Source organism: Physeter macrocephalus, chromosome 3, assembly GCF_002837175.3.
Source record: "Physeter macrocephalus isolate SW-GA chromosome 3, ASM283717v5, whole genome shotgun sequence".
In the NCBI taxonomy this organism is placed as follows: Eukaryota; Metazoa; Chordata; class Mammalia; order Artiodactyla; family Physeteridae; genus Physeter; species Physeter macrocephalus.
Genome location: NC_041216.1, coordinates 26,495,283 through 26,511,700, shown reverse-complemented (window position 1 = coordinate 26,511,700; position 16,418 = coordinate 26,495,283). Strand labels below are relative to the sequence as shown.

Sequence of the window (16,418 nt, the reverse complement as noted above, 5' to 3'; positions counted from 1 at the left end):
GGATCTTCCCGGACCGGGGTGCGAACCCGTGTCCCCTGCATCGGCAGGCGGATTCTCAACCACTGCGCCACCAGGGAAGCCCTGCAGGCATTTTTTATTTTTTCCAGATTTCAAAACAAAAAGCAATGAGGGAGCAAAAGTGTTTCTGTAGTAATTGAATTTCATGGGGTTTGTTACTGGACAAAATACCTTTAAAATAATACCAGAAAGGAGACTTAGACCAGAAGGGCTATTATTCGGGGTGGGGCGGGAGGGGATGAAACGTAAAAGTGCTAGAGCAGAGACTCAGATAAGCTGTTGAGGTCCCTAGCTTTGATTTTATTTTTCTTCTTTCACAGCCTCCTTTTACAAAAAAGAAAAGAAAGCCAGGTGGCTAACATGAGTGAATTTCTCTTTCTCGTGTGCCTCTGTGGTTAGCAAGAACGCTTAAATTTCGAGGTCTCTCATGCCTTCCCCAGTGTCCTTTCTGCTTTATATAAAGGACTGGCTTATTACTGGATTTTTTAAAATCGGTTTTTTCAATTGAGATATAATTGACATATAATATCATATTAGTTTCGGGTGTACAACATAGTGATTCGGTGTTTGTATACATTGCCAAATCATCACCATGATAAGCCTAGTTAACATCCATCATCACACATAGTTACAAATTTTTTTTTTCCTTGTGATGAGATCTTTCAAGATCTGCTGTCTTAGCAACTTTCCAGTATGCACTACAGTCTTATGAACTATAGTTGCCATGCTGTATGTTCCATCGCCAGGACTTATTTGTCTTATAACTGGAAGTTGATACCTTTTGACCCCCTTCACCCATTTTTCCCACCTCCTCCCCGCACCTCTGGCAACTATCAGGCTGTTCTCTGTATCTGTGAAGTCAGGAGGCTTTTGTGTGTGTGTGTGTGTGTGTGTGTGTGTGTGTGTGTGTGTGTTTTAAGATTCCGCATATAAGTGGCATCATACAGTATTTGTCTTTCTCTCACTTACTTCACTTAATGTAACGCCCTCCAGGTCCATCCATGTATTGCAAATGCACTACTGGCTATTTCTAAGTGCTTCTTTAGGGAGAAAAATCCCCATCTAAGTGACTTAATTCTCCTTCAGAAGGAGCAGGGGAGTCAAGAGCTGCAGGCAGCCGGTGGTGGAAGCGTAAGTTACCCTGCCTTGCTCTCCCCTGACAGTTTACTGCCTACAGTGTTTACTTCAGCTGGGAGGCTGGGGCCACGTTTTCTGTTCGTTTCTTTTTTAGCAGTATATACTTTCCCTGAGAGCTGGATCCGCACGAAGCTCACAATCAGAGCGTCAGCTGCAGCAGACAGACTCTGATGTCCTTAGAGTTACAGAAAATTACCGAGTGCCCGGCTGCGGACATGTGCCGCTGAGCTGGACGCAGCACGTTCTGTTCTCCCTTTCGAGATGTCTTATTTTCAGCTTCGTGCTTCCGGTTTTCCGTTGCAAATCATAACGCACTGGTTTCCCGCCCCGGCGTCCGAATGCTGACTTGGTGCAGGGCCTTTGGTCCTCCGATCGGAACGCGTGCCGTTTCATTACAGTGCGCGTCGGGCCCCGGGACTCTGGGCAGCTGCTTTGAGAGCCGCGTGGTTGTCGTGTGCGAGAAGATGATGAGCCGTGCCTGCTGGGCAAAGTCCAAGCATTTGATCCACTCAAAGACTTTCCGTGGAATGACCCTCCTCCACCTGGCCGCAGCCCAGGGTTACGCCACCCTCATCCAGACCCTGATCAAATGGCGGTAAGGCCGGGGCCAGAAGGCCGCCGTCATCCTCACCCCTCGGCAGGCGTTCCTCTTAGGGTGTCCACTGGTGGAGGGAAACCTGGCCATTCGGGGAGCGTGGTAGCCTGAGAGCAAAGGGCTCTCTCTGTGGACAGTTCCAAGAAGTTCTATGAACTTCTGCCCCAGAAGTCCTGAGTGAGATGCTGAACGGAACATTGGCCTTTTTATTTCCCCTGGGCCTCTGGCAAAACGGAGAGCCCAGAGCACCCTAGGGCGTCTGGGGCTCTATTTCGTCACGCCAGGAATGTGAGACGCCCAGTTTGGTTTCATCTCTGTGGGTTTCATAACGTTCGGGTATTTTTTAACGTGAATTCGTTGTGCAGTAATTTCTGGTGCTGTTCGTTCCAGCACAAAGCATGCAGATAGCATTGATTTGGAACTGGAGGTTGACCCCTTGAATGTGGACCACTTCTCCTGTACTCCTCTGGTAAGAAAGGGGTTCATTTATTCCCCGAACTGTTTTTCTAGGCTGGCATAGGGATGTGCTTGGTTCCCTTTGTTTTAATCCCTCATTGAACATACGACATGTATCGGAGCTACTTTGTAATGGGTAACGTTCTGTGGCCCCATTGAGATCGGTGCCGAGGCCCAATTTGTCAATTGGCAGCAATGGCAAAAGTCACATGTGTTTTTTAACTCGTATTGAGGAAGCTCGCTTTGTCTCTCTGTTTTTCAGATGTGGGCGTGTGCTCTCGGGCACTTAGAAGCAGCTGTCGTGCTGTACAAGTGGGACCGTCGGGCTCTCTCTATTCCAGACTCTCTAGGAAGGCTGCCTTTGGGAATTGCCAGGTCAAGGGGTCATGTGAAATTAGCCGAGTGTCTGGAGAACCTGCAGAGGGACGAGCAGGCTCAGCTTGGACAGAACCCCAGGATCCACTGTCCTCCCAGCGAGGGGCCCAGTGCAGAGAGCTGGGAGACCCAGTGGCACAGAGAAACAATCAACTCCCCAGAAATACCCAAAGGGGTCACCGTTATTGCAAGTACCAATCCAGGTAAACATTTTAAATCATTACGTCTCAGAACCTGGCAGATTTCCCTTTTGCTTTCATGCAGCTACCCTCAGAAAAGTCCATAGGATATTCACATACATTTAAGGGTTTGGGGTTGTTTTTTTTTTTTTTTAGTGTTTCTAATTTTCCTTTTAGTTATTAGAATGCCTAGTGCTTTCCCCGGCTCATCCCACCCCAAAACTGCAGAAAGTAGCAAAAAAAAAAAAAAAAAAAATCTATGTTCGTGCAAGAAAGAACTACAGATTTTGGAGGAGGATTATCTGAATATAGTATATATGCTGCTGGGGAATATTGAAATGTTAGGGACATGTCTTGAGTTCTGGCTTTGCACTCTGCGTCTCTCAGGCATAGAGAAAGTGTTAATTCTTTAGGATTCCTAATTGTATCGCCTGTCCTGACTATCCTTTCTACTGTACTTTTCAGAGCTGAGAAGACCTCGGTCTGAACCCTCTAATTACTACAGCAGTGAGAGCCACAAAGATTATCCGGCTCCCAAAAAGCATAAATTGAACCCTGAGTACTTCCAGGCAAGGCAGGAGAAGCTGCTTTCCACTGCACTGAGTCTGGAACAGCCAAATATCAGGAAGCAGAGCCCTAGTTCTAAGCAGTCTGTCCCCGAGACAATCAGCCCCAGTGAAGGAGTGAGGGACTACAGCCGGGAAATCTCCCCTCCCACTCCAGAGACTGCAGGATTCCAAGCCTCTGGATCTCAGCCGGTAGTAAAGTGGAATTCCAAAGATCTTTACATTGGTGTGTCTACAGTACAGGTGACTGGAACTCCGAAGGGGACCAGTGTAGGAAAGGATGCAACACCTTCACAGGTGCGTCCACGGGAACCAATGAGTGTCCTGATGATGGCTAACAGAGAGGTGGTGAACACAGAGCTGGGGTCCTACCGTGATAGTGCAGAAAGTGAGGAGTGCTCACAACCCATGGATGATATACAGGTGAGCGTGTGGGGAAGGGAAACCTGCAGAGGCTGGTCCATCCGTCCTAGCTTCCTTGATCTTTACTGCCAATTTCCAGAGGTCATGCCATTTTCTCACCAGTGAAGGGTTCGAAGTCTGGGCTTATATATAAGAATTTTGGAGTGTCTTCTTTACTTGGGCCACATTTTCACTTGTGAGTCAAGCACTGTGAACAGGGCCTAAATACCAGGGACCCAGATCTCAGTAGAGCCTTGTACTAGCTCCTCGAAACTCCTACAAGAAGTCTTTTGCTTCCTCCTTGCATCCAGGGTGACTGATTTTGCTGTTTTAAGCACTAGTTAGAGTCACAGCCTGATAATGGCTAAAATGGCTAAAACAGGAGGCCTGTGGGTAGAATTTGAATGATGTAAGTGATTTGATAAGCACAACAAGCATCTAGTCCTTGTAAAGGCACATATCGTCTGAGGCTCTCATGAGGTGCAGTGGAATATCCCTAAAGCTGATAATTGACTGCTTTGATAATAAATCCAGGATCCTTTTAGGGCATCACGCTTGTTACAGATTAAGCGAATACATACTGAAGTAAATGTGAGGTTAGGCTCTTAGACAAGCAAATTCCATTAATTAAAATATACTCTATGGGGAGGACAAAATGAGCATCCCCAGAACATGTGTCTGACTTCCTCCCTTTCCCTCTTCCCACTGATAGAATGCGAAAGAAATATAAAAGGAGAATACTCCCATAAGAAACTCACTAGGGCACCTGTGCCCGTAGAAATGATGGGGATCTCGTATCCCAGACAGCATTCCTAGATAGGTCTGGTTGCTAAAACCCTCCTGTTCATTGCATCCCAGGGGACCCTTCCTACCAGCCCCCACTGGTTAGCACAGGACAAGAATCATGCACGCTTACCAGTATGTTTCCATCCCTGGTGCGTGGTGGGCGCCCCGCTACTGGTCTACCAACCACTACAATTGTGGGGAGGCCTTCCCCAGGAAATCAAATAATATTTGAGATGAGGGGTTGGCACATTTTTTCTGGAAAGGGCCAAAGAGTAAATATTTCAGGCTTTGTGGGCAATACAGACTTCGTCATGACTATTCAGTGTGCCTTTGTAGCACAAGAGCAGCCTTAGACAATATTAAACAAATGAGTGGGCCATGTGCCAATAAAACTTTATTTACACAAACAGTGTGCTAGCTGGATTTGACCTGCCACAGTTAAAGCCCTGTTTTAAACAATTTCTGATGGAGCCCATACTAGATATTAATTCTGAGCAATCTAGAACAATATTTATAAATTTAAACATATAATAATAAATCACCAGACTATGCAAATCAGCAGCTTAAAAGAGGGGAACTAAGATGAGCTAGATCTAGAACAGTGCTGTCCACCAGAACTTTCGGTAGTGATGGAAACATTCTATGTCTGCCCTGTCCAATATGGTAGCCAGTGGCCATGTGTGGTACTGAGCATTGGAAATGTATTCAGTGTGAATCGGGAATTGAATTTCTAATTTTACTTAAGTTTAATTAATTTAAGTTTGAATAGCCATTGGAGAGCACAGCTTTAGAGCAACTGGCCCTTACTGAAACAGTTGATGCAGGAAATAGAAAATGACCTAAAAAAAATCTACTTTATATTTTCACTGAAACTTCAGAGAATATTTTACTAATTTAAGAGCACATACCTGTGAAAAAAGCAGCAGTCTAAAGAAGCATTTTAGCCAAATGACAAAAATAACAATTAAAATTAATGAAATAATTCAAGAAATGGCAAGCCAGAGTTCATGGAGGAGTGAACGGTAAAACCAGGAATACTGATATCTCTGAATAATTATTGATCGTGTGGTTGCATAATAAGCAATTCTTTAAATAGAAGAGGAATAATGTTTCAAAAAATAACCTAGAACTAAGATTCTAAATTGTTTTAACAAAACCAGGGAGGTAGGGAAAGCAAGGTAAAAGTGTATTAAAGCAGTTCCCCTGTCCAGGAAAATCAAAGTTTGTTCCAATTATGATATTGATAGATATGTGTAGCCTGAAATATGCTTGTTAGAAATGTCAAGTTAAAAGGTAGTGTAAAAACAGGCTACAGAATTTCTATGTCATTTAAGGGGGAAAAAAGAAAATTTGGCCCATTCAGGAAAAGTTCAGCAATGTTAATAAAGAAAAAAGCAACAACAGAAATAATACTCTATAACATAATATTATAGGAATATTTTCAAACATGACTTATTCCCACTTTGGAATCTGTTAATTCTATTAAAAGATTCTCAGATTGGGTAAAAAAAAAAAAAAAAAAAAAAGGAAGCAAAATATACTATATACTGCTTGTAAAAGAATTAAAATGAAATGAAACAGAAAGAATGAAAATGATGTGATAGGTAAAGATATAACAGACAAATGAAAAGAAAAAGAAAAAAGATAAAAAGTACAGGTAAGGCAAATAGTATATATATATATATAATTTGTCAAAACGATATGACCGTAATGAGCCATTATGCACCTAACAACATAGCTTCTAAATATTAAAGCAAGTAAAGATGAAGAAATGTGGAACCATAGCTATAATCACAGTGTGAGACTAACACAACTGTTTCAAAATTTGTCAGCTCAAGTGTGAAGAGGATATGAAAATATTGACAATACAATTAGAAAGTTTGACTATGTATATTTAATATATGATATATATAATTATGTAGATGTATGAATACACATAGTAAATATACATATCAGTGTTCTTTTTAGATATCCAAGCCCATTTATGAAAACTGCTCATATACTAGGACCCAAAGAGAATTTAAATAAAAACCCAACATCATTTGAATAAAAAACCTGAAAGTCATTTAAATTCCATTGCCTTTTGTAGCTATCACAATGAAAAATCAACTACTTGGTATCTCAGAATGCTGCATTTATTATGATATTAAGGTGTTCTTACACCGACACGTGTTTATAAAATAGAGGATTGGGGAGAGGAGTGACTACAGATAGTTATAACCTTCAGTCTCCAGAAATTCCACTTTTTAAGACTTTCATGAGAAAAAAATCAAGGTAGGACTTACCTCCTCCTGTTTGACTCACAAACCAAGAGAGCCAATACAGAAGGAAAAGAAAAGCTGTGATATTTTTTTCCCTAAATGTTTTCATTTTTATTCCTGTCACAATAATTCTTGTTCTTTGTTGAAAATTTAGAAAATTACCCAAGATACGTGTTTTTAAGAGTTTTATTGAGGTGTAATTTACATACCGTAAAATTCACTCACCTTAAGTGTCCAGTGTGAATGAACTTTTGTGAATTTATACAGCTGTGCAATCATCGCAGTCCCATTTAGAACACTTCCATCGCCCCCCAGAAGTTCCCTGGGCCCCTTTGCAGTCACCCTCTGTTCCCATACCAGCCCTGGGCAACCACTGATCTGATTTCTCTCCCCCGGAATTTTGCTTTTTCTAGAAATGTTGTATAAATGGAATCATAAACTGTCATATTCTGTGTCTGGCTTCTTTCACTTAGCATAATGTTTTTCAAGTTCACGCATGTTGTAAGATAAGCATTTTGTCATTTTTGTATAGATCCTTTCAGAACATTTTCAATTCACTTAAAAACTTAAACTGCTATATTTCAACTTCCATTTTCAAGAGACGTGCAAGGAAACTTTTAAAAACAAGGTCGTATCTCTGATTCTGACCAAATATATCTACTCCAGACTAGTCTTGAGGGTTCCTAAATGTATCCATTAGGAATGTATTTTGGGTGCAGGTATCAGCAACCTAACTCCAGTGGTTTAATAAGAAAATGACTTATTTTTCTCACAGAAGTCCAGAAGTTCAGTTGCTCAAGAATGCCATCCGGGACCAGGATTTTTTCTGGATTTTCTGTTCTTTTGCCTTTCCTCTTCGTGCTTGTGGCTTTGTGGTTGTAATGTGGCTTCTGGAGCTCATCTGTAGTCAGAGCAGGAAGAGGAGGGGAAAGGGCCGGGTGCATCGATACCTTTCATCAGGAAAGCAAAAGCTTTGCCCAGAGCCCACCCGGCAGACTTCTGTGCAGAGTCTCCTGTCCAGAAGTGGGTCACGGATCCTCCCCTCCTGGGCGCGCGGAAGGTGGGAAACCAAGAAGAGGATTAGGACAGCTGGCTTGTATCAGTCACGAGCTGTCGCCCAGATGTTGGCTCGTTGCTGCTCTCTACAAAACTGGGGTTCTCTGGGCAAGGCAAAATGGGGTGATGGTGGTCAGGTAACCAGTAGTGTCACTACAATAATATGACCAGATGCCCAGTCACAGCATCCTTAACTGGTTGATCCTAGCTGAGAGTAGAAAGTAGGCACAAGCCAGATGTTCTCGAAGACTTAAGGTTTGGGACCAAACTATGATGTGGAGGTAATCAGATCTGGGATCTCAGCACATTCAGGTGAATCGGAAAACCCTACGATGAGATTGGAGGGCGCTGGACTGAGGTGTAAGCCCGCCCTCTCTCCTTTCTTTCTTTCCAAGGTGGGGGGAGTGCAGGTGGGCCTGGATAACCTCTAAGGTGCCACCCTAACCTGAGTGTTCTGTGACCTCCGGGCTCCAGGTGAACATGATGACCTTGGCAGAGCACATCATCGAAGCCACCCCTGAGCGGATCAAGCAGGAGAACTTTGTGCCCACGGAGTCCCCGGCATTGGAGAGGACAGACGCGGCCACCATCAGCAGTACAATGAGCTGGCTGGCCGGTTACCTAGCTGACGTAGACCATCTGCCACATGCCGCCCAGATCAGGTCAGTAGTGTTTGTGGGCCATTCCCCAGGGCAAGTTCCTGGGTTTACGTGGAGGCTCAGGAGGCCCACTGGATCTGAGGAGTTCCGTGTGATGAATGCCCTTGTCAAGGGAGGAAGGAAGGAAGCGTTAGGACGAGTTCCATTGCCTCTTCCAAGGCCCCCTCATGTCCTCGCCTCTCCCATGATTTTTCTTCCCACGTCAGAGCGCAGGAGATAATGTATCCTAGTGTTCCGCCGCCAGTTCAACTGAAGTTTCACAGCTGGATAGTGGACTCAGTGGATTTAGTACTTAGCACAGCACTAAACTCATAACAGGTGCTCAGGGTGAAGTTACTAATTGAAGGACATTCAGAGTCTGCTTAGCGGCTCTGGACTGAGTGAAGACATATCCCTCATGGCCCACAGTAGGTACCATCTTGTCCACGTGGTCCACAGTAGGTACCATCTTGTCCACGTGGTCCACAGTAGGTACCATCTTGTCCACGTGGTCCACAGTAGGTACCATCTTGTCTCGTTGACCAGCGTGCAATGGATCATGCAAACCAATCACCAGCCTCTCTCCCCTGTGTCTCCTCTTGTTTCAGAAGTGCATATAACGAGCCTCTAACCCCTTCTTCTAATACCAGCCTGAGCCCTGTAGGCTCACCAGTCAGTGAAATAGCTTTCGAGAAACCCAGCCTTCCCTCCGCCGCAGACTGGTCTGAATTCCTGAGTGCATCTACCAGTGAGAAGGTGGAGAACGAATTTGCTCAGCTGACTCTGTCTGATCACGAACAGAGAGAACTCTATGAAGCGGCCAGACTTGTCCAGACAGCTTTCCGGAAATACAAGGTAAAAGACAGCAGAGTCCTGATGTGGTGACACTCTTAAGATCGGGAAAAGTCAGAGTCATTCAAACTAAAACATATGCTGTTTCTTTTTTTTTTCTTCTGAGTTGATAGAATTGTTATTTGACATTATTAATTAGGTCCCATGAGGTTATTAATAATTGTCAGAAGCTATAGTGAAATAAAACTGACAAGTAGTGTGATGGTTGTCACCATCTGAACTTACTGTTGGTAATAATAATGGATATTTATTATCTAATTAATATAAAGTAAGTTGACACCTCTGCCGCAAGGAATTTATGACCTAGAGCAGGGGTTTCTAGCTGGAGGCCTGGTGACTGATTGTCCTAAAATTTTATGGTAAAGTGCATTTTTGGTGGGAGAGGGTCCAGAGCCTTCCACAGTTTCTCAGAGGAGTCTTTGACCTCCCTAAGAAGGTGTTACGAGCCATCCATCATTGATCCAAAAGTAGAGGACTCGGACTTCCCTGGTGGCGCAGTGGTTAAGAATCCACCTGCCAATGCAGTGGACACAGGTTCAAGCCCTGGTCCGGGAAGATCCCACATGCCACAGAGCAGCTAAGCCCGTGCGCCACAACTACTGAACCTGTGCTCTAGAGCTCGTGAGCCACAACTGCTGAGCCCGCATGCCACAACTACTGAAGCCCGTGCGCCTAGAGCCCATGCTCCGCAATAAGAGAAGCCACCACAGTGAGAAGCCTGCGCACCACAATGAAGAGTAGCCCCCGCTCGCCGCAACTAGAGAAAGCCTGTGCACAGCAATGAAGACCCAACGCAGCCAAAAATAAATAAATAAATAAATAAGAATACATTTTAGAATCTGCCTGCCGGGCTTCCCTGGTGGCACAGTGGTTGAGAATCAGCCTGCCAATGCAGGGGACACGGGTTCGAGCTCCGGTCTGGGAAGATCCCACATGCCGCGAAGCAACTAGGCCCGTGAGCCACAACTACTGAGCCTGCGCGTCTGGAGCCTGTGCTCCGCAACAGGAGAGGCTGCGACAGTGAGAGGCCCGCGCACCGCGATGAAGAGTGGCCCCCGCTCGCCGCAACTGGAGAGAGCCCTCGCACAGAAACGAAGACCCAACACAGCCAAAAATAAATAAATAAATTAATTAATTAAAAACAAACAAACAAAAAAAGAATCCGCCTGCCAGTGCAGGGGACATGGGTTCGAGCCCTGGTCCGGGAAGATCCCACATGCTGTGGAGCAACTAAGCCCGTGTGCTACAACTACTGAGCCTGCGCTCTAGAGGCCAAGAGCCACAACTATGGAGCCTGTGTGCCACAACTACTGAAGCCTGTGCGCCTAGAGCCCGTGCTCCGCAGCAAAATAAGCCACCGCAATGAGAAGCCCGCGCACCGCAACGAAGAGTAGCCCCCGCTCGCCGCAGCTAGAGAGAGCCCGCGCGCAGCAACGAAGACCCAACGCAGCCAAAAATTAATTAAATAAATAAATCAAAACAAAAGTAGAGGACTTGGTGTTATCTTAGGAAAGACAGCAGAGAGCGGAAATTTATAAGGACAAATGGTGCAATACCTAATTCTTTAAATACTTTGAAAATGAGTATTGTTTTAGGCCTCCTAACATCCAAATATGATGGTTCTATTTAGAAGCAGGAATAATCAGAGAGTTATTCTGTAAATTCATTTTTAAAATTTATCCTGATACTAACTTATCACTGCATTTTGGTAAACCTCTGGTCTCAGTTCTGAGAAAGTCAATTAAATGAGTCATGATTCCATTTAAGTCTTGGGAAAGTTGCATTTTTTATACTACGTCATTATTTCTTCTCTTGCCTCACTTTCCCTTGAAGGGCCGACCCTTGCGGGAGCAGCAGGAAGTGGCAGCAGCTGTCATTCAGCGTTGTTACAGAAAATATAAACAGGTGAGCCAGCTTCTGCGTCGCCATGGGAACGTGCCTTATTCACGCGGCATCCAAACAGGCCTGGGGGGTCTGGTGCGTGGTCCGGCAAAGAGCACAACATCCAGCGCCTGCTCCAAAGACTGACTTTGAATTGCCTTGATTAAAAACCAAAGGGAAATGTTCCAGAAGGGAAAAAAACCAAAACAAGCAAACAAAAAGCCACCTGCAACTAATGCCGCAAAATAACTTTTGTTCAGATCGTTGGCCTCTTAGTGGTATCACCTGCCTGCAGCATTGGTCTGATACAGAGGAAGTTATTTGTGTCTGAAATAAGGCTCTGTGTCTCAGTCATTTTACCTATAAACTAATTAGTAATTAAAGAACTCAAGGGAATTTAACATGGTGATTGGCGCAGGTAAATACTAATTGTTATCGTTGACCTTGAATTATATACATTACATAACCCTTAGCGGTTTTTCCTTTTGGCTTCTTCTTATCCAATTTAAAATGAAGAATTGTAAAAATCTGAAGAAGCCCAGAATACCTTAAACTGTTTCGTATTCCTTAGTTAAGTGTCGTAGGCAGAGTATCTGAGTTGCTCTTTCGTGCAGAATTGCTATTTCTGAAACTACCTGCAGGTTCATGTAGCTCCCATCAGTGGGGAAGAGGGCACCTAGTAGGTCCTGGATCTTTTAGGCTCATCGTCTCATTTTCTCCTCACAAAAATATCTGAAGTAAACAATTTTATTTCCATTTTGCAGATGAAGAAGCTGAGGCTCAGAGAGATTAAGTAAATATTAGACCTTTCTAACCACCTGGGTGGTGATAGAATGTTAAAAATTGCCGAATTGAGTTCTGACCGGTTCATACGATAAAGCTCGGTCCTGTCAGTAGATTCTAGAACCTTTTATTAGGTTGTGCTTTCGGTAGGTCTTACATTTGTATTTAAGGAATAATAAATGCTGAGATGTATACCAGCCACACAGAACTCCAGGATTCTGTTCTCTTGTTATTTCTAGCATTTGTCTGATTCAGGTTGCCATGTTCTCAAGTGTCTTTAGGATTAAGCTCTAATGGTGAGGGGCGGGGAACCTCTTTAGCTTATAGCCGATTGAGTTCATGATCCCAGGAAATGAAGGTTTATTGTGTAAACGCTGACACCACAGTCCCTGTAGCCCCACAGCAGGGAACCATCCTGGCTTGTTGTTATAGCCCGAGCAATACTCAGAATCAAAGTTTCAAGTCTGTGATTTCAGCAAGTATTCGTTCCAAAATGTGAGTTTGGTGTTTTTTTTTTTAATCCCCTCCCAAAGAAGTGTTGGCTACAACCAGAAAGACGGAAGGCAGTTTTTTAAAAATACAAATATAAGACAAGTATTTTGGAAGATGGAAGGCATGAAGATAGCCAGGTTGCCTTTTTCCCTTTGTTTTTTTTTCTTTTTTTTTTTTTTTTTTTGGTTGGGAGTTTCATTGGTTCTGGTTCTGGTTTTTCATTTCCTTCTATTCGGCAATCTAACATTAATCTTGTATTTTCTTTCTCCCCCAAGCTGACATGGATAGCCTTGAAGGTAATGATACACCCAAGTCCTCTCACAAACCATTCCACCAGAGTCACACACGTCACACCCATCACCAGCTACAAGGAGGGGCCATTAAGATGGCACGGTCATTCCGTAGGCATACCCCCCTCGCCCGGCCACCTCACCACAGCACATCTATCCTCTGGGGACCACGTGGTGATGCCGTTGCAGTGGGTTTCAGCAGTAACAGTCATTGGACATTTTCCTGGCCAGTGTCCACCTAAACAATCCATCCAAAACAATTGCCGTGAACCCTGTGAGCCACTGAAGATATTTCCCTTTTCCCATCGTGCTTCACCGTGGCCCGGGAGGTTCTGACCATGCAGAGCGCACGGGTCCAGGCGATGGAAATGCTGTAGGATGCAGCGTTCCTGTCTGAAAAGACTTTTGGCCAAATGAAAATGTCAGGCGGGTCAGATAAGACTCAACAGGATTCTTGCAGAAGGGCCCTGTGTCTTGTTTCCTTCCCTCACTCCACCTCGTACATGCAGAGAGATACTTAGGCACAGCGATTTTCTGAGGAATACTTGTCCCTCTGATGGTAAGTCGCCTTCTCGCGAGCGAAGCGCTTCTCTGTGACTTCTCGGCCCCAGGCTTGTAGTCGATGTCGTTGGCAATCTGGACATAGTCTTTTTTAAAATCTGGAGAGCTCTGCGTTTTTCCTGCCTGGACTCTGATAGGGAAGAGGACCCATCCTCCCCGCACCGTGCCCTTCATGCCTCACTTTCCAGCTCTGCGGCAAGCTGGCCGGAGGGTGCTGGGCCTGGCTCCCAAGCTGTCCCCGGCTCCGGGGCCGCTTTCCAAGTTTCATGGCTTCACCCCACTGTCGGTCTTATTACGAGCGTTCATCTTTTGCAGGTTAAAATGGCTTACAGGTGTCAGCGTTTCATGATAAGCCTTGTATTTGGGACCTTGTAACTCAGAAATTTGTCGAGTGGAATGCTAGTTAGAAATCAGTTGCTGACTGCTAAGGAGATTTGTGTTGGGCAGGAAGTGGGAGGCCTCCAATTAAAAATGGGAGGTTCGTTGAAAATGTTTCCCAATTGCATAGGAAATATTCATCTTCAGCATTTCAAGTTTTACTTCCTAAATAATACTTTCTCGATTCCTAAATGTCTCAGTTCATTGCCATTAAAAGTTTTTTCCAAAAAGGGCCAACAATTTTGATATTTGGGGGGAGAAGACCCCCACATTTAAATCAATGCATTGTCTGAAGGCAACCCTTAAAGTAACATTTTGCATTTTGGAAAGGTAGGTGAAAAGATGCCTATAGTTTGCCTCTTTAATGATGCCACCCCAGAGAATATGAAAAGAAGGGGAAAAGTTTTCCTTCTCGCCGTCCCCACCTGGTGGGCTCAGAGGACACCCAGGCCCGCGTGGCCCACCTTGTTACTGCTGTGCTTCTTCTTGTTCCCCCTGCAGTATGCACTTTATAAAAAGATGACACAGGCTGCCATCCTGATCCAGAGCAAATTCCGAAGTTACTACGAACAAAAAAAATTTCAGCAGAGCCGGCGTGCTGCTGTGCTGATCCAGAAGTTTTACCGGAGTTATAAGAAAGGTGGCAGGAGACGGCAGGCTCGGCGGACGGCAGTCATCGTACAGCAGAAACTCAGGTGGGTCAAGATTCGTGGTGGCCAAGAGAACCCCAGCTGAGTCGAAAGAACTGCCCCGTGTTGACATGCAGGCCTGTACAAGGAGTAAAGCATCTTGCAGCTCTTTTCTTCCCAGGCCACTCTAGATGTCGCGTGTTCGTAGAGTTTCACCTGTGCTCTTTGCCTGTTTTCGTCTATTTAGCTTCTCCTTTCTCTCTCCCCACCCCCCATCCAATCATTCTGATGCCGCCACCCAGTTTCAACTTGTATCAGAGTCTGGCTGGACTGCAGTTCCTACTCAGAAAGGTGGCACTGTAATATAGCCGTCTAAATTGTAGCGTTTCTATACCTAAGACCTTGGGAGAGTAAGTAGTACTAAGCCACTCCATTTTGAAGAGTGTAATAAAAACTTCTAGCACCGGAAAATACAGTGACGAAAGAAGTTTAGAAAATAATGGCCCAAAGAGAGCGGCAAACACAGGCGAATCAATTTCTAAACCGAGAAAGTCTGTCTAATGCCTTTTGGAACAAACGAGCTTATAAAGACTTGGGGAAGAACAAGTTACAGGACATCTTATCTTTGGTCTTTCTGTTATCTCCCTCCAAGTAGGTGAAAGTGTCCGTAGTCCCCTCCTTCCTTCTCTCCCAGTGATGTCCAGACTCAGAGCCATAAAATAGGCTTGTGCTGTCGGATTTGCTACAAGAGCTGTTGGGTTAAGAGTTTTCTCGCACCGCTGACCTGCTTTCAGCTTTCGCACATGAAGCTTTACAGCGCCCTTCTCGTGACAGTAATTCATATTCTGGCTTTTTCAGGAGCAGTTTGCTAACCAAAAAGCAGGACCAGGCTGCTCGAAAAATAATGAGGTTTCTACGCCGCTGTCGCCACAGGTACATTAACCCTCATCCCGACATTTTCCTTGTCGAGAATAATAAAACCACCCTCATCGCCTTAACCACTCATGAACTCCTTGGTGAAGCTAAAATCCCCCACAAATAATCAGGGTACACGTCCCAAATGACACTAGGATAACAGAACTCTTTAACTAGGGACTGAGTTGCTGCCGTGAGAATACCGGTCGCTGTTCCAGACGATGCTGTGTAGAGATTGAACCACGGAGATCATGCCAGTGTTTTTGTTTTAACTTGGGTGCAAGGACAACTTAGTCTGACTGGCTTTTCATTCCAGACTTTTCTTTAGCAGTGTGTTCTTCACTCTAAACCCTTACTGTGCTAACGTGTGTCCAAACAGAGAAGACACAGGGTTTCTATTCTGAAGGAAAGGTTGGGACACCGCTAATGCCGCCCAAATTTTCTGATGTAGAGTTTCCACTAAATAGTTGGTGCCCTCTTCTGGCCGTGTCAGAGCTAACACCCTCCATCAAGTGATCAGTTCCAGCTAGTCTGTGATGAGAAACAGGAGAGAGAGGTGGTCAGAATGAAACTGGGCAGGGCAGGAAACGCACCCGAGATGGAGGTGCATTTCCAACTAGAAGTGGGCTCCGGTGACCCCAGCATCTTCCTGCAGAGCTACGCCAGGGGAGTTTCTCTTTGTTTTCCTGAGTTTGGGGTGCCTTGGTGAAGACGAGGTCCTTAACTCAGATTTTGGGGGCTGGTGAACCGTGTTTTTCTTTTCTTTACTTGGGTTAATACTCCGGCCTGACCTCTGTGACACTGGCCAACCGAGCTGTGTTTAGATGGCTCTCCACGTAGTTTTGTCGCTTTTCTGTACATCGGGAGCTATGCACTTTACAGACCCAAACTTGAAAGCAAGCTCTTTAACGTCTGATTTCCTCTTTCCTGTTTAGTTGTACCCAAAGCCCGAGTGTCCAGGTGCAGTTTGAGTCCTCAGAGGTTTCACTTTAGTTTTTTTTTCCCCTCAAACTGTCTACTTGCTAACTTTGACAGTATTTTAACTTTGAGACTTACTAGGGGTTAACTGGCTACTTGTGTGCACTTCTAATTAAATTAACAAAATAATTAGTTTACATGACCATGGAAGGGAACGTGGACAGAACCACACATGCACAGTGATAAAAAC

At 44.7% G+C, this 16,418-nt stretch overlaps 1 protein-coding gene across 5 annotated transcripts in view; it reads left to right on the top strand.

Annotated features, from left to right (window-relative positions):
• Positions 1 to 16,418, top strand: part of CAMTA1 (calmodulin binding transcription activator 1) — a 913,233-nt gene that overhangs the window by 882,129 nt on the left and 14,686 nt on the right. For 3 of the 5 annotated variants that reach the window (XM_055083802.1, XM_028487896.2, XM_028487897.2), the window contains 9 exons: positions 1,554 to 1,750; positions 2,141 to 2,219; positions 2,469 to 2,784; positions 3,565 to 3,749; positions 8,306 to 8,493; positions 9,078 to 9,324; positions 11,155 to 11,226; positions 14,208 to 14,401; positions 15,194 to 15,268. In XM_055083802.1, the coding sequence (XP_054939777.1) occupies positions 1,554 to 1,750; positions 2,141 to 2,219; positions 2,469 to 2,784; positions 3,565 to 3,749; positions 8,306 to 8,493; positions 9,078 to 9,324; positions 11,155 to 11,226; positions 14,208 to 14,401; positions 15,194 to 15,268 (1,553 nt within the window). Of the gene's footprint in view, positions 1 to 1,553; positions 1,751 to 2,140; positions 2,220 to 2,468; positions 2,785 to 3,225; positions 3,750 to 8,305; positions 8,494 to 9,077; positions 9,325 to 11,154; positions 11,227 to 14,207; positions 14,402 to 15,193; positions 15,269 to 16,418 lie in introns of all 5 variants that reach the window. The other 2 variants (XM_024125296.3, XM_028487895.2) reach the window with 1 other exon arrangement.